Source organism: Sus scrofa, chromosome 1 (assembly GCF_054392235.1).
Source record: "Sus scrofa isolate SSC_HxYL_T2T_F1_AM1 chromosome 1, Sscrofa_HxYL_maternal_Yorkshire_Landrace_v2.0, whole genome shotgun sequence".
NCBI lineage: Eukaryota > Metazoa > Chordata > Mammalia > Artiodactyla > Suidae > Sus > Sus scrofa.
In genome coordinates, this window is record NC_139383.1 from 200566764 (window position 1) to 200588367 (window position 21604).

The 21604-nt window shown below is 35.2% G+C and overlaps 1 protein-coding gene across 2 annotated transcripts in view; it reads left to right on the forward strand.

Annotated features, from left to right (window-relative positions):
- The window catches only part of MNAT1 (MNAT1 component of CDK activating kinase), a 209936-nt gene that overhangs the window by 50575 nt on the left and 137757 nt on the right, over positions 1–21604 (forward strand). For both annotated transcript variants that reach the window (XM_021064673.2, NM_001166316.1), the window contains 3 exon segments: positions 5698–5850; positions 7500–7573; positions 16988–17091. In XM_021064673.2, coding sequence (XP_020920332.1) covers positions 5698–5850; positions 7500–7573; positions 16988–17091 — 331 coding nt within the window.

A 21604-nucleotide genomic window follows, 5' to 3' on the forward strand; every position in this document is an offset into this window, starting at 1 on the left:
CCTCTACACCCACTTTGGTAAGAGTTTTTATCATGAATGGATGTTGGACTTTGTCAAATGCCTATTCTGCATCTATTGAGATGATCATGTGGTTTTTGACTTTTCTTTTGTCAATGTGATGTATGATGCTGATTGATTTGGGTACGTTGAACCATTCTTGTGCACCTGGGATGAATCCCACTTGGTTGTGGTGTTTTATTTTTTTGTTGTTGTTGTCATTGTTGGATTCGGTTAGCTGAAATTTTGTTGAGAATTTTCGTGTCTGAATTCATCAGAGATACTGGCCTATAGTTTTCTTTTTTTGTGGTTATCTTTGTCTGGTTTTGGTATTAGGGTGATGTCTAACACCAGATGTCTTTGGGAGTGTTCCTTCTCCTTCAGCCTTTTGGAAAAGTTTATTGGGTGGGTATAAGTTCCTCTTTGTATGTTTGGTAGAATTCGCTTGTGAAGCCATCTGGTCCTGGACTTTTATTTGTAGCGAGTGTTCTTATGACATAATCAATTTCATTTCCAGTGATCGGTCTGTTCAGTTGATCTGTTTCTTCTTGATTCCGTTTTGGTGGGCTGTAAGATTCTAGAAAGTTATCCATTTCGTCTAGGTTGTCAAATTTGTTGGCATGCAATTGTTCATAGTATTCTCTTATGGGTTTTTTTTTTTTTTTTTTTTTTTTTTTGTATGTCTGCAGTACCTGTTGTGATTTTCCTTTTTCATTTCTTATTTTGTTTCTTTGGGTTTTTTCTCTGCTCTTCCTTGTGAGTGTGGCGAGAGGTTTGTCAATTTTGTTTACTTTTTCAAAGAAGCAGCTCTTAGTTTTATTGATTTTTTTCTATTGTTTTTTGAATCTCTATTTTATTGATTTTCTCTCTGATGTTTATGATTTCCTTCCTTCTGCTGACCTAAGGTTTCATTTGTCTTCTTTTCCCAATTCATTCAGGCGATGGGTTAAGTTCTTGATTTGAGATGTTTCCTTTTTTTTTTTGAGGAAGGCCTGTATTATTGTGAATTTCCTTCCCAGCAGTGCTTTTGCAACATCTCATAGATTTTGAATGGTTGTTTCTCCATTATCATTTGTTTTGAGGTATTTTTTAAATTTCCTCCTTGACTTCCTCATTGATTGGTTTTTTAGTAGCATGTTGTTTAGTTTCTATATAGTTAATTTTTTCTCATTTATTTGCTTGTGGTTGATTTCTACTTTCATGCCATTGTGGTCAGAGAAGATATTGATATAATTTTTATATTCTTAAATTTGTTAGGGTTAGCTTTGTGTCCCAGTATGTGATCAATCCTTGAGAATGTTCCCTGTGTACTTGAGAAGAGTGTATATTCTGAATGTTTTGGATGTAATGTCCTGAAAATGTCAATTAAGTCTAATTTGTCTAGTGTGTCATTTAAGATCTTTGTTGCTGTATTGATTTTCTGTCTAGAGGGTCTGTCCATTGATGTGAGTGGGGTTTTAAAGTCTCCTACTCTTACTGTTTTCCCATCAATTTCTTTTACATCTATTAGTAATTGTTGTAGGTATCTGGGTGCTCCTATATTAGGGACATATATATTGACGAATGTAATATCCTCTTCTTGAATGGATCTTTTTACCATTAGAGTGTCCTTCTTTGTCTTGCTTTAGGGCCTTCATTTTAAAGTCTATTTTGTCTGATATGAGGATTGAAACTCCTGCTTTCCTGTCTTGTCCATTGGCATGAAATATTTTTTCCCATTCTCTCACTTTCAATCTATATGTGTCCTTTGCTCTAAGGTGAGTATCTTTTAGATTGTAGGTTTTTGTTTTTTATCCAGTCTGCCACTCTGTGTCTTTTGATTGGAGCATTCACACCATTGACCCATTATTGATAGATATGTATTTATTGCTATTTTAAACCTTGTTTTCCAGTTGATTCTATTTTTCTCCTTTCTTCTTTTCTTTTTTTGGTTGGGTGATTTCTATTTATTTTATGCATGAGTACAAAGGTTTTTGTGAATGTAATGTTTGGTTTTGATTTTTGGTTACCCTGTTTTTCAAGTATGTTAACCCCTTCTTGTATTTGCTTGCTTTAGCCTAATAGTAATATAGGCTCAAACACATTAAAAAAAAAAAAAAAAGAATCTATATTTTCTTACTTTCCTTCCCCACATTCTATGATCTTATAGTCCTTTTTTAACATCTTCATGAATATCCTTTTGCTGTTTCTTGTGTTTAATCATTGCTTTTACAGTAGTTTTGTTTTTTTTCCTCTTTTAGATGTATATACTGGCTTATTTAGGTGATTGCTTTCCAATTGTGGTTTCCTCCATCCTTTTTCTTCTTACTTCTTTTTTACTTAAAGAAGCCTTTTCAGTATTTCTTTTAGAATGGGTTTAGTATTGCTCTACTCTTTTAGCTTCTGTTTGTTGGAGAAATTCTTTATTTCCCCTTGTATTTTAAATGATATTCTTGCTGGATAGAGTATTCTAGGTTGCGAATTTTTTCCTTTCAGAACTTTAAATATATCTTACCACTCTCTTTTGGCCTGTAGTGGTTCTGTAGAGAAGTCAGCTGATAGCCTTATGGTAATTCCCTTATAATTAATGCTTAGTTTTTCTCTTTTGACATTATTTATTTATTTATTTATTTCATTTTTTTTTTGTCCTTTTAGGGCCACACCCGTGGCATATGGCAATACCCAGGCTAGGGGTCTAATCGGAGATGTTGCTGCTGGCCTACGGCCTACACCAGAGCCACAGCAATGCAGGATCCAAGCTGCGTCTGTGACTTACAGCACAGCTTACAGCAACACTGGGTCCTTAACCCACCAATCGAGGTCAGGGATCAGGCCCACAACATCATGGTTCCTAGTTGGATTCGTTTCTACTGTGCTATGACGGGAACTCCCTTTTGCTGATTTTAGAATCCTCTTCTTGTCTTTAACTTTTCCCATTTTTATTAATATCTCTTGGTGTGGGCCTATTTGGGTTCAACTTGTTTGGGGCCCTCTATGCTTTCCTGAATCTTGATATCAATCTCCTTTAGATTTGGAATGTTTACAGCCATAATTTCTTTTTTTCTTTATGCCATTTTTAGGGCCGCTTCTGTGGCATATGGAGGTTCCCAGGCTAGGGGTGAATCGGAGCTTTAGCCACTGGCCTATGCCAGAGCCACAGCAACATGGGATCCGAGCCGCATCTGCAACCTACACCACAGCTCACGACAACGCCGGATCCTTAACCCACTGAGCAAGGCCAGGGATCGAACCTGCAACCTCATGGTTCTTAGTCGATTTGTTAACCACTAAGCCATGACGGGAACTCCTCAGCCATAATTTCTTTAAATATATATATATATGTGTGTGTGTATATATATGTGTGTGTGTGTGTGTGTGTGTATATATATGTGTGTGTATATATATATGTGTGTGTGTGTATATATATATATATGTGTGTGTATATATTTATTTATTTATTTATTTCTTGCCTTTTTGCCTTTTCTAGGGCCGCTCCCGTGGCATATGGGGGTTCCCAGGCTGGGGGTAGAATTGAAGCTATAGCCGCCGGCTTACGCCAGAGCCACAGCAACGCAGGATCTGAGCCGCATCTGCAACCTACACCACAGCAACGCCAGGTCCTTAACCCACTGAGCAAGGGCAGGGATCAAACCCGCAACCTCATGGTTCCTAGTCGGATTCGTTAATCACTGAGCCACAACGGGAACTCCTCAGCCATAATTTCTTTAAATATATTTTCTTTTTTTTTTTAATATATTTTCAATCCCCTTTTCTTTTTCTTCTCCTTTTGGAATTCCTATTATGCTTAGATTGGCCTGCTTTATATTATTCCATAGATCTCTTATATTGTTTCCATGTTTTTTCATTTGGTTTTCTGTCTTCTGTCCTAATTGGGTGATTTCCATTATTCTATCTTCCAAGTCACTAATTCGTTCCTCTGTATTATTCATTCTACTCTTTAGTGCTTTTTTGCTCAATTTGCATCTCTGCAAATGAATTTTTTAATTTTTCTATTTTCCTGCTTTCTAAAGGAATCTGCATTACTTTTTATCTCCATTCTTAATTTGTTCATATTCAGCCTTAATTCCTTCAGTATTTTCACTACCTCCCTTTTGAACTCAATGTCTATCAGACTGCAGAAGTCTCTTTCATTGTTTGCTACCTCAGGTGAATTCTCCTGTTCCTTTAACTGGGAATGGTTTTTGAGCTTCTTGATAGCACTGTTAATACAGAAATAATGCAAAGTTCAATGTTAGTATTTTATTAATTACCAACCTTAAATATTCTTATTTCTCTGTATCATTCTTCTCATTTAGCTTAGTCCATAAGTCAGCCACTTACTTGGAAGAAATCAACTTTTCCCTTATTTATTAGAGTTTCTTTTTCCCTGTTTTTTTTTTTTAAATTAAAAAAGTTTTTTTGGTGATGTAGAACAAGATAGGCCAATTTCCTGTCCTCTATCCTAATGAAGGTTACAGAAAATCAACATATAAAGAAATAAATAATTTCAATTAGTGTTAAGGAAGGAGTGACTAGGATTATTGTGGCCCTAACATATACAGAGTTGAACAGTATTCTAGCTGGGAGACTACATATCTAAGTGTTTAAATATTTAGAACTTGTCATTCAAGCTATATCTTTTGTGCAGCCTTTGTACCAATGCTGAATCCTGAATTCCCAGAAGCCTACATCCTTAAGACGCAGAAGCTAAAGCAGTTGCTTTTTTCTCCTAGTTAGCCTTTCTCCTTGCTAGTCACATTAGTAGCATGGATCTGTTGGGGCAGGGCAGGAGTGATTGGTGCCTAGACCCATAAAAAGCAGTATACAAACCAGTCCTGTTCTGTACAGAGAATCTCGTCCAGAGAGGTTTACCTTGATAGTACCTTTGTTTCGTGACTCAAGACTATAAAGAAGTTCTGAGCTCTTGCCCAAATTGTACTACCAAAGAAGAGAGGAAAGAGGGGATGCCGGCATTTAGGAAACTTGACTTGCCTGGACAATCACTTTGGTGGATTTAGGGCAGCCAGATTTAATTGACCAAAATTTTTATAAGGAGCCACTCTTTTTAGGATTTCTGAGTGCTGAAGTGGTGGTGATTTTCTCCTTTCTCTGCATATACTGGGGCATTCTCAATTCTTTATCCTCTGGCCTGGATTGGGGTTGGGCTTCTTCAGCTTGCACATCTCCCTTTTGAATAATTTACACTTCGTTGCTTACTGAACTTTTAAAAAACTTAGAGAAAAAAATTACAAAGCTAAAAGGGAAAAAAAAAAGGCAGAAAAAAAGCGCCTTTGTTTTAAGTGGTTATGGTATGCCACACTGTAAAGTGTGGGCCCCTGCCAAGTCTAAGGATGATTATGGACTGAGAATGGAGGTGACCCTCGACTGCTCTTTTACATGCCTCTTTGACTTCTCCATATCCTGCTTTCTGAGTCTTCCTAGGTTCCAAGTCAGTTTTTAAAAAATTATAGATTTAATTTGTAAAACTAGATTGGCATCCCTTGGGATACGTAAGTCTAAAATAGGCTCCAAATGAAATGAACTTTTTCAAAACCAAAGGTTTTAAGTAAGATTTTAAGTGGCATTGATTAATTTTCCTGCCCTGCCTTGGTCCCACCAAAAAACCCCCACCCAAATAAACATCAAACTGAAAAAGGCAAACTGTATACAGATGTGTTGCAGATTTGATTACATAAAAGTTATGTTGTATTTCTCTTACAGGTGTGAAAGTTGTGTGGATTTGCTTTTTGTGAGAGGAGCTGGAAACTGTCCTGAGTGTGGCACTCCACTTAGAAAGAGCAACTTCAGGGTACAACTCTTTGAAGATCCTACTGTTGACAAGGAAGTTGAGATTCGGAAAAAAGTGCTAAAGATGTAAGTATAAATGTTTGCATGATTCAGTTCACAAAGACTTAACAAGTATTTCAGTAATTGATATAATTATTTGCTTGTAGAAATGTGAACAGTTTGGCAAGTGAATAACTATAAATTCATCTTTTTGTTCAACAGTAAAAATTTAATAAATTCTTAGAGCACTCAGGAATATTAATTATCTGACCTTTGCTAGAGAAGAGTAAATCCTCTTAATTGATGACTTCACAATTTATTTGCTTTATTATTTAATTTAATTAGCAAATATGTATCAAGTACCTTTTGTGTGCAAAATGTGTTATACATATTAGGTTCTGTGTAACAGCCAAAAACCTTGCCTTATAAGGCTTACAGTGTAGTTGCTTGGATAGCATAGAGATGGACAATAAAATAGGCAAACAAAACAAATATATGATTAAAATTGAAAGAAATGGTACAAAGTTAGGACTGAGTGCTGCAGTGAGTTTGTGATAGCTGGTAAGGCCTGAGGAGGTAATATGTAAGCTGAGATTAGAAGGCTGTGAGAGAAAATCATGGTTAGCTATAGTTTATTTTGATACATCTCTCTCTCTCTGCATATATATTTCTAATCTGTTTTTTTCCTCTTATAATTTTTTATTCTTTGTTAATAGTTTTGGGTTTCATTTTATGTCCTTTTGTTTTAAGCCATTTCATGTCCTTTTGTTATTTCTGTATGTTTAAAGAATTAATTATGTATTTATAGATCTATCTATCTACTAAGTATTATACATTTTAACCTTGGTCACTGGTGTTTTCGCAACATCTTAATTCTAGTTACTTAACCAGTGTTACTTTATCAATATCCCAAGCTGCTCTTTTATGTTTTAGATTACTTCTGAGAGATGGTCTTTCTTAGATTCTTATGTTTTATTATTAAGCCTTGTGGTTTTTCTAATTCTTCACAGGTGTATTGCAATATTTGTAAGTTTTCTTGATCTAGCATTCTTTTTTTTTTTTTTTTTTTTTTTTGCTGTTTATGGCCACATCTGTGGTATATAGAGATGCCCAGGCTAGGGGTCAAATTGGAGCTACAGCTACTGACCTATACCACCGCCACAGCAATGCAGGATCTGAGCCGCATCTGCAACCTACACTATAGCTCACAGCAACACCAGATCCTTAACCCATTGAGCGAGGCCAGGGATTGAACCTGCAACCTCATGGTTCCTGGTCAGTTTCATTTCTATTGCGCCATGACGGAAACTCATTGATCTAGCATTTTTTAGACTATACCTGTCATGAAAAGAAGGAAAATGTCTTTTGAATTAATTTTTAGTTTTCTGGAAATTAGTGAATCTATTTATTAGAAGTAAACAGTATTATAGTTTCCAGTGATAGACTTTGCTTAAAGCTCATTTCCTATTTTTTTAGTGTCCTAATTTCTTTTTAAGTCTTAGAAGGATTTTACGTATTGTACCATTCTCTCCTGATTCTACTCCTCTGTAGTCATAAGAATTTAGGAACAACAATCATGGTCTAGTTACAAACCTGGTGTCCAGAAAACTGTCTTATACAGCAAGCTGTCCTTTTTTTGTGTATCATATATGAATTAGCTAAGAGCAAACAAACCAGTTAGGTAATATTGAAAACAAGTCCTATGGAATATGTTGGTTTTTTTCTTTCTCTTAAAGATACAATAAAAGAGAAGAAGACTTTCCTAGTCTAAGAGAATATAATGATTTCCTGGAAGAAGTTGAAGAAATTGGTATGTTTTTATTTAATTTATTTATTTAGATATATTTTTAATGCTTGTACTTTTGGTATGCTAGCCTGTGTGCTTTTATCTTTTAGATGCCTAGGAGAACACCTCATATAAAAAGTCTCTGACAAGTTTTGTTGTGGTAGCTGATGTTTACCTAGTTACTTTTCATTGTATTTGAATCATGTTTGTTAAATTGAAGGCATACTTAAATAAAAGACATACTTAAGTAAGAAACACTTTATCTTAAAATGTGATGAATAGAGGTACTACTGCTTTATATGGGAAAGAAGGCTGTGTCTGTATATATCATCTATATGTTGATGGTGTATTAGAATAAACAAAAGATAAATATTGATTAAAAATAGAATTTCCATTAACTGTATCCATGGTGAATAAAGCCATATGCTATTTATCATCATTTTTGCTTCTGTGCAGGCAGTAATTTGAAAATACTTTGAAGCAGTTGCTTGTTGAAGTGGTATTCTATTATTCACTGTTACTGTAGAATCAGAAGTTAGAGTAAGCTTAGTGCTTAGTCTATTGCGATCGGTCAAAAAAAAAAAAGATTTCATCTAAACAAAGTGTTGTTTCTAGTTTCTTACATAAGATTTCAGAGATGTTAAGAAGTCTGAAGTTGCTATACACATCAATTAAAAAATTAATGTTGTTCTTGGTAGTTCCTGCCATGGTGCAGTGGGTTGAGACTTGACTGCAGCAGCACAGGTCACTGTGGAAGCATGGGTTGGATCCCCTACCTGGTACAGTGGGTTAGTTGCAGGATCGATTGCAGCTGTGGCTCAGACTCAGTCCCTGGCCTGAGAATTTCCATATGCCATGGGTGCGGTCAAGTAAAAAAGTTAATGTTGTTCTTTAAACTTGGTATTATTATTACTCAATATAGGAAATAATACAAAAATTATAAACCATGAAAGAACAAGATGAAGAGAATTAAATTTTATTCTTCGCTCAAACCTGGTGGCCAAGCTATACTCACATTATTTCTTATTTAAATATGATTATAAAAAAATTGATCAGTCTTTAAAATGTTTATATACGGTAAAGTTTTTGAAAATTCAAATTCCTGAGAAATGGAGTATGCTGCTTTCTTTAATTTCTTTATTAACTAAAAGAAACCCAGAAAATCTTTTCATTTCAACTGAAATACTTTTCTGAAATACTTGAGTTAATTTATTATGTGATAGTAAGTAACATGTGCAGAACATGATTTAGGATTTTTCTGGGATCTTTTAGTGCCTTGGAGACATTGCTGTTTTTAAAAAATATATTTATTTGGAATTCCCGTCGTGGCGCAGTGGTTAACAAATCCGACTAGGAACCATGAGGTTGCGGGTTCGGTCCCTGCCCTTGCTCAGTGGGTTAACGATCCGGCGTTGCCGTGAGCTGTGGTATAGGTTGCAGACGCGGCTCGGATCCTCCGTTGCTGTGGCTCTGGTGTAAGCTGGCAGCTACAGCTCCGATTAGACCCCTAGCCTGGGAACCTCCATATGCTGTGGAAGCGGCCCAAGAAATGGCAAAAAAAAAAAAAAAATATATATATATATATATACACATATATACATTTTATTAAAGTACAGTTGATTTACAGTGTTGTGTTAATTTCTGTTGTACAGCAAAGCGATTCATTTATACACACACACACCCCCCCCCCACCCACGCAGGCACATTCTTTTTTTTTTTTTTTTTTTTTTTTGTCTTTTTGTCTTTTTTTTTTTTTAGTTGTTGTTGTTGTTGTTGCTATTTCTTGGGCCGCTCCCGTGGCATATGGAGGTTCCCAGGCTAGGGATTGAATCGGAGCTGTAGCCACCGGCCTACGCCAGAGCCACAGCAACGCAGGATCCGAGCCGCGTCTGCAACCTACACCACAGCTCATGGCAACGCCGGATCGTTAACCCACTGAGCAAGGGCAAGGACCGAACCCGCAACCTCATGGTTCCTAGTCGGATTCGTTAACCACTACGCCACGACGGGAACTCCAGGCACATTCTTTTTCGTATTCTTTTCCATTATGGTTTATCACAGGATATCATAATACCCTGTGCTATACATTAAGACCTTGTTGTTTATCCATTCCATATATATCAGTTTGCATCTGCTAATGACAAGCCACACCAGTGACAATGCCAGATCCTTAACCTGCTAAGCCTTCAGGGAACTCCTCAGTGTAGTTTTGATTGCATTTCCCTAATAATTAGCAATGTTGAGCATCTTTTCCTGTGCTTCTTGACCTTCTGTATGTCTTTGGAGAAATAAAAACCACATGGTCTTCTGCCCATTTTTTGATTGGGTTGTTTATTTTTTTGTTGTTGAATATGTGAGCTGTTTGTATATTTTGGAAATAAAGCCCTTGTTGGGTGCATCATTTGCAAAAATTTCCCCCAGTCTGTAGGTTCTTTTTTTTGTTTTATTTATTGTTTCCTTTGCTGTACAGAAGCTTATAAGTTTGATTAGGTCTCATTTGTTTATTCTTGTTTCTGTTCCTATTGCCTTGAGAGTCTGACCTAAGAAAACATTGATATGATTATTTCTGAGAATGTTTTGCCTGTGTTCTCTCCTAGGAGTTTTTTGGTATCATGTCTTACATTTGTTGTTAAGCCATTTTGGGTTTAATTTTGTGCATGGAGTGAGGGTGTGTTCTAACTTCATTGATTTGTACATAGCTGTCCAGCTTCCCCAACACCACATGCTGATGAGACTGTCTTTTCTCCATTGTTTATTCTTGCCTCCTTTGTTGAAGATTAATTGACTGTAGGTGTGTGGGTTTATTTCTGGGCTCTTTAGTCTGTTCCATTGGCCCAAATGTCTATATCGTGCCAATATCTTGCTGTTTTGATTACTGTAGCTTTGTAGTATTATCTGAATTCAGGGAGGATTATGCGTACTGCTTTGTTCTTTTTCCTCAGGATTACTTTGGCAATTCTGGGTCTTTTATGATTCCACATAGATTTTAGGATTATTTTTTCTAGTTTTGTGAAAAATGTCATGAGTAATTTAATAAGGGATCACATTAAATCTGTATATTGCTTTGGGTAGTATGACAATTTTAGCAATATTAATTCTTCCATTCCATGAACTTGGAGTATTTTTCTGTTTCTTCGAATCATCTTCATTCCCTTTACAGTTTTGTAGTTTTATAGTTCTCAGTTTTGTAGTTTTATAGTTCTCACTTCCTTTGTCAGATTCATTCCTAAGTATTTTTCTTTTTTTGATGCAGTTTTAAAAGGGACTCCTTATTTACATTCCCTTTCTGATATTTCATTGTTAGTATAAAAAAATGAAGCCAATTTTTATATGTTGATCTTGTATCCTGCTACCTTGCTGAATTTATTTATCAGTTCCAGTAGTTTTTGTGTGGAGTCTTATAGGGTTTTCTGTAATATAGTATCATGTCATTGGCATGTAATGACAATTTTACCTCTTCTTTTTTAATTTGGATATATTTTATTTCTTGTCGGTTTGCTGTGGCCAGGACTTCCATTACTATGTTGAATAGAAGTGGTGAGCGTGGGCATCCTTGTCTTGTTCCACATTTTAGTCAAAATGCTTTCAGTATTTCACTGTTGAGTATTATATTGGCTGTGGGCTTATCATAAATATCTTTTATTATATGAGATATGTTCCCTCTCTACCCAGTTTGGTAAGAATTTTTATCATGAATGATTGTTGAATTTTTATCAAGTGCTTTTTCTGTGTCTATTGTGATGATCATGTGGTTTTTATCTAAAAGGAATGTTTTAGAGGTAGAATATTCAAGTGACTAATTTCATGCAGGAAGTGAGGTTAAGAAGAGCAGATGAGGATGAATTAAAATATTTTTGACCTTAGGCAATTATATGATGTTAATTTAGAGAATAAAATTAGGATAACTGGCATTATTTATTTTTTTTATTGTTTTGTTTTGTTGGGTGGAGAGTGAAGAAATGAAAGACTAGTTTTAGCCCCTTTAAGGTTTGTTAGGGTTTGACGCCACCACTATACTGATTTTTATAGTATAAATAAAACTTGCTTTTTATAAAACTTTCCCTTTAAAATCTTTTTTCAGTGGCCATTTACTTTGTGTCTTGTTTATGCTTTTAGAGATGATTAGTGGTATGTTTGTGATATCTGTACTGGCTCTCTTTGTATTAATCAAAAGTATAGTTTTCACAACTCTGAGACAGGCATTTTAATTCTGGTTTTGCATATGGAAAAGAGGCAGAGTTTAAATATTGTGCAGAAGATCACATTGCTAGTAAATAAATAATGGAGCAAGATTTTGAATATAGGTTTTCCTGACTCTCAGAGCATTTGAAAGTGCTTGGTAGTCTCAGAAAAGTTAGTAATCTGAGTCTAGAAAATGGGATGCTTATTGGTAGCATAGTGAGAGATGAGAAAAAAAAGGCAAGTTGGAGCCATATTTTGAAACTTAAAGAAGTTTGAACTCAGTCTTACAGATAGGAGGATGTTATTGAAGATGGTTAGACCTAGAGTGAAAAGAATAGAGTTGGTAAGGTGGCTCAGGAGTCAATGGGGATTTTATAAATTGGAGATTGGTCATTTTGTTATATAAATTTCATTATGACTCCTTTGAATATCATGAATATAAAAAATTTAAAATACTAGAATTTTGAATACTAGCATAAAAATGATAATAGAATGGGCACACATGAAGATGAACTTTCTTATAGCATTAAACAATAGGCTCTTTTCTGAAGTTTTGACAATCCAAATATAAAAAATTCTTGTTCCTTTTGGCCTCAGGGATTATCTCAAAGGTTTGTCCTTAGTTTCATAATAAACAGATTATTCTTTTGGTTCAGGGTATGCTTATTTTAAAAGGGTGAGAAAGGCCTAAGGGCTTTAATTATAAATTCTGGATGTCAAAAAGACTTCAAAATTGTACTTGAATAACATTAAATCTTTCAGAAAATACAATAGGTTTTTTGTTGGCTTTTAATACTTGACTAAAGGCAGGTCCACATCTGAGCTAAACCAGTAACCAGATAAAGGGCCAAATGACTGTTACAGAAAATTGTTCCTTTTTCTTTAAGAATGTAGTACCAACCTGATTCACCGTGGCATGAATGAGACTTGCTTCATCTGAAAAGTTTTCAAAATAGCAATCCACTTATTATTTTCTTTTTTAAAAGGAAGATATTTGTATTATGATTTGCATGTATTATATTGCTATTACAGTCGCTTTTTAATTTGAAAAAGAAATCGGTTATTTTAGTTTCATTGGAATTCACTGTAAAGTTTTTAATAAGCATAAAAGAAAGAAATTAAATATATAAATTTCCCTTAGAATTTAACTTTTTTGTTTCTAGGTTCTATTTAATGGGAAGTTTAAATCAGTGGTATATTGTCTAGCTAGCTGATAAATTGTAATTTTTTTTTTCCATAAACTTCTCTAAACATTCTGGTAGAGTTCAGTGTAGGGTATCAATTTGATTACCTTTACTTTCCAGTAGATTCATACCATAAGAACAAAGATTATATTTTCCTGTAATTTCATATCTGCTTACTTTGCCATTCTGTATAATTATAAAGGTCATTTTAATTAGATTTATATTTATAAAGATAATTATAAATATCAGCATTGGTTTCTTTGTTATTTTATTTTTTATTTATTTTAATTTTTTATTGAGTTATGGTTAACATTCAATATTATTTCAGTTTCAGGTGTATGAAAAGTGATTTGATATTTTTATGCATTATGAAATGATCATGGCAATAAGACCAGTTCCCATCCCTCATTATATAAAGTAGTTATAGTATTATTGACTATATTCTGTATGTGCACATTACACCTCTGTGATTTATGACTTATTTTAAGCTGAAAGTTTGTATCTCTTAATCCCTTTTACTTGTTTTGTGTATCCCCCACACCCATATTTATTTATTTATTTTTTCCTCTTGTAATAATTCAACTAGCATTTCCTAAGCTCTTACCAGATGAGAAGTTCCTTTTTTAAAAAGATAGACTTTATACTTTAGAGCCATTTTAGATTCACAACAAAATTAAGCAGAAAGTACAGAGGGTTCCCGTATACCCTTTGTGCCACACATCCATAGAACTCCCCTACTCTCAACATACCCCACCAGAGTGGTATATTTGTTATAATCAATGAACCAATTGACATATCATTATTTCCCAATGTCCAAAGTTTACATTAGGGTTTACTCTGGTATTGAACATTATGGTTTTGGATAAATACATATATAATGGCATGTATGTATTCTGAATGTGGTATTATACAGAATAGTTTTACTACCCTAAAATTCCTCTGTGTTCTGTCTGCTTGTCCCTTCACCCCCTCAGCCACTGGCAAACACTGATCTTTTTACCATCTCCATAGTTTTGCCCTTTCCAGAACATGATGTAGTTGGAATCCTACTGTATATAGCCTTGTCAAATTGGCTTTTTTTTTTTTTTTTTTTTGTCTTTTGTCTTTTTGTTGTTTTTGTTGTTGCTATTTCTTGGGCTGCACCCGCGGCATATGGAGGTTCCCAGGCTAGGGGTCTAAGCGGAGCTGTAGCCACCGGCCTACGCCAGAGCCACAGCAACGCGGGATCCGAGCCGTGTCTGCAACCTACACCACAGCTCACGGCAACGCCGGATCGTTAATCCACTGAGCAAGGGCAGGGACCGAACCCGCAACCTCATGGTTCCTAGTCGGATTTGTTAACCACTGCGCCACGACGGGAACTCCTCAAATTGGCTTTTTTTCTCTTAGTAATATGCATTTAAGTTTCTTCCACATTTTTTCATGGTTTGATAGCTTATTGTTATTATTATTTTCTTCGGTGCTAAATAATATCCCATTGTCTAGACATACCACACTTTATTTATCTACTCAAACACTAAAGGACATCTTGGTTTCTTCCATATCTTTGGCAGTTAGGAATAAAGCTGCTGTAAACATTCATATGCAGGCTTTTGTGTAGCCTTTTTTTTATTTTTTAAAGTTTTATTGAAGTATAGTTGATTTATAGTGTTATGATAATTTCTGCTGTGTGTGGACATGGTTTTTGATTCCTTTGGATAAATACCAAGGAGTGCATTTGCTAGAATTGTGTGATAAGGGTACGTTTCACTTTGTTTGTTTGTTTGTTTGTTTCTTTTTCTTTCTTTTTTTTTTTTTTTTTTTTGTCTTTTTCCCATTTTCTTGGGCCGTTCCCGTGGCATATGGAGGTTCCCAGGCTAGGGGTTGAATTGGAGCAGTAGCCGCCAGCCTACGCCAGAGCCACAGCAATGTGGGATCCTCCACCTGGAGGATGAGTAGTTGGAGTAGTAGAAGGATGATCAGGAGAATGTGCTAACGAATTAGTCAAAAGTGGACAAGCTAAGGGAAAAAGTAGTGATCAAAATTAAGTGGGCAGAGATGTTAAGGGTGGTAGAGGTTGTGAAAGAGTTTTGGATTTGGTGGCTCAGAGGATATCTATTAAGTACAAGGAGTACATTGTGAGTGATTGTCAAGGATAGTGGAATCAGACTATATTAACAAATATATCACAGTTGCCTTTCTCAGGGCTGTTGCTAGTTTGGGGTTTTCTTCTCTGACCCTTTTGTGTCAGGGCCAGAGTGTGATTTATAGAAAATACCCTATATTGCATCCTAGATAGATTCCCTAGTAAGCCACAATTACTATTTTCTTTTCTACTTTATGCTAAAAAAGCTAGAGAAATAGAGGCCTGTTGTTTCTCACTGTCTCTCTTTTCTCCCAGGGTTTTAAAACTGCATGTAGTAGAATTGAGAATTGCTTCTATTTTTTTCTGCATATGTAAATAAGCCTGGATTTTCAGTAATGATTATGACAAATTGATATTCTGAAATAAATTTGCCCTGTGAGGAAATAAAAATGTAATTATGGATCAGATTGGTCTTTTGAGTATGTTTGATGGCCTTACTCAACAAAACAGATAACCCCTCTGTTGGATTTCCTGTATTACTTTTCAGCTCTTATAGGACTCTATTATGCAAAAGCCTAGGAACTATTTGAGATGGTTATTAGTTAAAGGACAAAGTGAGATGGGGAAGGAATCTGTAGAAACATGGAGTAGAGCAGTTACTTAGGGTAGATCAAACCTGTTTATAGGACGAGCAGGAGGAAGTAGTAAATAATTGGAAAAGCGATAGAAGTGAATGGAGAGGGGTTAGAGAGGAATCCAAGGAAGGTCTGAATTGAATTATAGAACCGGAGAGACTTAATGACATGGATCCTTCTTTAGACAGGCTGATACAAACACTGAAAGAGGTAGGGTAGTGGGGTGGTACTTTAAAATATGAATTTATATATACCAAAAGAGCTTTTTTTAAAATTGAGAGTGTTATAACAACCTTTAAATATATATATATATATAATATATTATATATATTATATATATTATATATATATATAAATTATATATTATTATATATTATATATATTATATATATATATATAAATTTAGAAGGGAGTAAGGTTGTATTTAGAATTCAAATAATTTTGAAATGGAATTATAAAAAGTTCTAATTCACTGAAAATGTATCACCTACCTAAACATATCTCAGTGGCTTCTCTTACTAAATTATTTCAGTCTTAAGTTTTGATGCCAGATTGTCCTTTACCTTCCCTGTTAAGTTTTAGCTCTTATCTGTTTCATACTTTTCCAGATCTAGACTATACAGGAAATAATTCAAGTTGTGTTTAGCCATGTTGAAGATCAGAATAAAACCTGTTTTAGTTTGATAGTATTTTTTATTCCTTTGAATAGTTTTTCTTTTTCTGCAGCACAAATTCTTGTCAGTATTGATTCTGACCAGTGTAGTAGATCCCAGACTTATTTTTATTTTAAAAATTTAAGCAATCTTTTTTATACTTTCAAAGTTAAAACAGGCACTATAAAAATTAAATCCAATGTGATTATGGCAAGCATGTATCTTAGGTTTTTTTGAGGTGATTCAGGTCTTTAGATAGTCTGTGTAATGGTCTGACAGTCTCCTTATTTTGGTTCAGAAAACACAGTTGCTGAACCAGAACTAGTTTCTAAATTAGTGGTTAGTAAAAAGACACACATAGAGCTATAAGGAATGATAACCTGATGAATTAAGAAGTCACTGTGGGAATTCCTGTAGTGGCTCAGTGGTTAACAAACCCGACTAGCATCCCATGAGGACCTGGGTTGATCCCGGGCCTTGCTCAGGGGGTTAAGGATCCGGAATTGCTGTGAGCTGTGGTGTAGGTCGCAGATGAGACTTGGATCCCGTGTTGCTACAGCTCTGATTTGACACCTAGCCTGGGAACCTCCATATGCTGTGGGTCTGGACCTAGAAAGACAAAAAAAAAGAAGTCACCATGATGAATATGTGGTTTTTATTATCTTCTCAGGATTTATGTTAAAATTGTATTTCATGTCAGTATTTCTTTTCTGATGCAGTTTTCAACTTGACCAACAATGTGGATTTGGACAACACCAAGAAGAAAATGGAGATATACCAAAAGGAAAACAAAGATGTTATTCAGAAAAATAAGTTAAAGCTGGTTGGTTGCTAAGTATTTTCTTCTTTTTATGTATTAGAAACAAATATTTCCATATGATCCTTTAAAAACCTATCTTTCTTTAAAAGAATATTTTGACTACCTTTATCTGATTCCCCTCCCCTCACAACCCCTGCTTCTGGTAACCACAAATCTCTTTTTCAGTGAGTTTGTTTTTGATACATAATTGACCTACAATATTTTGTTAGTTCCTGGTGTACAACATAGAGATTCAGTATTTCTATACATTTCCAGATGATCACCATAAGTCAAGTTACCATTTTGTTTGTGTGGTTATCATCATGATACACAGATATTACATTCTTGTTGACTATATTCTCCCAGCTGTACATTTCATACCTGTGACCCATTTACTTGGTGACGAAGTTTGTATCTCTTAATCTTCCTCACCTATTTCTCTCATTTCCTACCCCTCCTCCTTTCTGGCAACCATCTGTTTGTTCTCTGTATCTGTGACTCTGTTACTGTTTTGTTATGTTTGTTCACTTGTTTTGTTTTTTAGATTCCACATAAAAATGAAATCATGTGGCATTTGTCCTATTCTGTCTGACTTATTTAATGTAGTGTAATATCATCTAGAGCAATTCAAATGTAAAGATTTCATTTTTTTATGGCAGAGTAGTATTTGATTATATATATTTATACCTATATTTATCTAACATCTTTTTTATTCATTCATCTATTGATGGGCACTTAGGGTGCTTCCATTATCTTGGCTGTTGTAAATAATGCATTAATGAACATTGGGGTGCATATATCTTTTCTAATTAGTGCTTTTACTTTCTTTGGATAAATACCCAGTAGTAGAATTGCTGGATTGTATTGTGGTTCTATTTCTGATTTTTAAAGGAATGTTATTGCTTTCCATAGTGACTGTACCAATTTACATTCTCACCCACAGTGCACAAGGGTTCCCTTTTTTCTATATCCTTGCCAACATTTGTTATTTGTTGTCTTTTTTTTTGGTCTTTTTAGGGTTGTACCCAGAGCGGATGGAGGTTCCTAGGCTAGGGGTTGAGTTGGAGCTGTAGCTGCTAGCCTACGCCGCAGTCACAGCAACGCCAGATCCGAGCTGCATCTGTGACCTATACCACAGCTCATGGCAATGCTGGATCCTTAACCTACTGAGCGAGGCCAGGGATTAATCCTGTGATCTCATGGATACTAGTCAGATTTGTTTCCGCTGTGCAAACTCCCCTGTTATTTGTTTTCTTTTTGATAGTAGCCGTTTTGACAGGTGTGGTTTTGATTTGCATTTCCATAATGATTAGTGATGTTGAGCATCTTTTCCTGTGCTTTTTGGCTATCTGTATGTCTTCTTTGGAAAAATGTCTGTTTGGGTCCTTTGTCCTTTTTTTAATTGGGTTTTTTTTTTTTTTGATGTTGAATTGTATGAGTTCTTTGTATATTTTGAATATTAATCCCTTATTGGATTTATTGTTTGCAAATATCCTCTCCCATTCAGTATTCAGTCTTTTTGTTTTGTCAGTGCTTTCCTCTGCTGTGCAAAAGCTTTTTAGTTTAATGTAGTACAATTTGTTTGTTTTTGCTTTTGTTTCCTTCACTTGAGGAAATATATTAAAAAAATATTGCTAAGACTGATGTCAGAGTGCAACCTACCTATGCTTTCTTCTAAGAATATTATAGTTTGAGGTCTAATGCTTATATCTTTAATCCTTTTTGAGTTTATTTTTGTATATGTAATGAGAAAGTAGTCCAGTTTGATTTTTTTACATGTAGCTGCCCAATTTTTGTAACACCATTTATTGAAAAAGCTGTTTTTTCCTCACTGTATATTCTTGCCTCCTCTGTCATAAATTAATTGCCCATGTAAATGTGGTTTTATTTCTGGACTTGCTATTCTTTTACATTGCTCTGTGTGTCTGCTTTTTTTAAACCAGTACTGTACTTTTTTGAAGATAGTAGCTTTGTAGTATAGTTTGAAATCAGAAAGTGTGATACTTCCAGCTTTGTTTTTTTTCTCTGTCAAGATTGTTTTGGCTATTCTGGGTATTTTATGTTGCCGTACAGAAAAATTATTTGTTCTAGTTCTGTGCAAAATGCCATTGGTATGTTGATAGGGATTGCTTCAAATCTATAGACTGTCTTAGGGTAGTATGACCATTTTAACAATGTTAATTCTTCCAATCTGTGAACACGGTTTATCTTTCTATTTGTGTTGTCTTTAATTTCTTTTGTCAGTGTCATATAGTTTTCTATGTCTAGATTTTTGTCTCCTTGGTTTGATTTATTCTTAGGTATTTAATTCTTTTTGATACAGATATGTAGATGAGATTCATTTCTCTTACTCCAATAGTTTATTAGTGTATGGAAATGCATTATTGAGTTCTAATAGGTTTTTGGTGGCATCTTTAGGATTTTCTTTTTTCTTTTTTCTTTTTTAGGGCTGCACCTGCAGCAGATGGAGGTTCCCAGGCTAGGGGTTGAGTTGGAGCTATAGCTGCCAGCCTACGCCACGACCACAGCAATGTGGGATCTGAGCTGCATCTGTGACATACATCACAGCTTACGGCAACAGCAGATCCTTAACCTACTGGACAAAGCCAAGGATCAAACCCGCAACCTCATGGTTACTAGTTGGATTCGTTTCTGCTGGGCCATCACAGGAACTCCTAGGATTTTCTGTATACAGTATCATGTCCTCTGCAGTGACAGTTATACTTCTTCCTTTCTGATTTGAATTCCTCTTATTTCTTTTTTTGTCTGATTGCTCTGGCTAGACTTTCAATACTGTGTTGAATAAGAATGGCAAGAGTGGGCATACTTATCTTCCTTCTCATCTTAGAGGAAATACTTTGAGCTTTTCACCATTGAGTATGTTTTTAGTTATGGGCTCATTATGTTTGGTCTTTATGATGTTGAATTATGTTCACTCCATGCCCTCTTTTTTTAGAACTTTCATCATAAATGGAGTTTGGATTTTTCTAAAGCTTTTTCTGCATCTGTTGAGATGATCATATGCTTTTAATTTGTCATTTTATAAATTGGTGTATCACATTGGTTGATTTGTGGACCTTGAACCATCCTTGCATCCCTGGAATAAATTCCATCTAATTATGGTATATGATCCTTTTAATGTATTATTGAATTTGGTTTGCTAATATTTTGTTGAGGATTTTTGCATGCCTGTTCATCAGAACTGAATTTTTTAATCTTTACTCTCCCACCTGTTTCTCCTATTATGTTCTCTATCCAAGTGTTCAAACTGTATCTGATCAGTCTTCATGTACTGTTGATAGTCTTTCCTTATCTTCTTTCAAACCTGGCTCCTCTTCAAATTTTGTTATTATTACCTTACTTAGGGTTCTCATTATTTTTTACCTGAGTTTTTAAATATTCTTATAACTAGTCTTCAGTCTTGAACCTTGTTGATCTGTATTCTTACTGCTTTTATCCATCTTTCTAAACTCTAATTAGTCTTCTCAGTTGCTTAGTGTGGCACAAATGCATCCCTTAATATAGTGTGGTAGACTCTCCATGATCTCCCCTCTACTTGCCTGTCCAGCTTTATCTAGCACTTTTCCTCACCTCCATGCTTTATGACTTGGCATTGCCAAACATTTCAACCTGATTCATGTCTTTGCACCTTTGTTTTCTCTACCTAAATGGTTGTGCCACTCTCCGGGGGGGGTAAATACCTATTGTTTGAAGTCTGCTCAACATCTATTTAGTAGTTTCCTAGGGCTATTATAAACAGATTACTGAACACTGGCTGATTTATAACAATAGGAATTTGTTCTTTCATGGTTCTATAGACTAGAATTCTGAAATCAGGGTGTCATCAGGGTCATGGTCTCTTTAAAAGTGCTAGGGAAAAATCTTTCTATGCCTCCTCTATCTTGTGATGGTTGCCAGCACCTTTGGCACCGCTCTGATTTCTGCCTCTGTCTTCACGTGGCCTTCTCCTCTGTGCCTGTGTCCATATTTCCAGCATGACTTGTCTTATCCTGATTACATCTGTATAGACCCTATTTCCAAATAAGTTCACTTTTAGAGGTACCGGGGTTAAGACTTCAGCATGTATTTTGAGGGAACACATTCAACTCATAATACTCTATATGAAATCTTTTCTGATTCTACCTGTCCTCCATCATTGCAGGGAGAATTTGCCAACTCATATCAATTTTGCCCCCACTGTATTCTGTGTATACCTCTCTGTCACTTGTCATACTTACTGCTTATATATCATTGCTTCGTAATGAGACCCATCCTTTTCTGCTTATGGACCTTTAGTCAGGTAACTCACTTTTGTGGCTCTCATATTCAGCCCCTAACTCTTTACATTTATTCCTACTAATCCTTCTAGGTCAAATTTGAATTCTCTTCTCCACCGGATACCTGACTTAGAATAACAACCTTAGTAATAGATGTTTGTAAAATTATAGGGAGAGATGCCCATAAGTCTTAGCGATTGATCTAATTTAAGGGGAGTGGGGTAGGGGAGAGGGAGTAAACAAAGATGACTTTGAGGTTT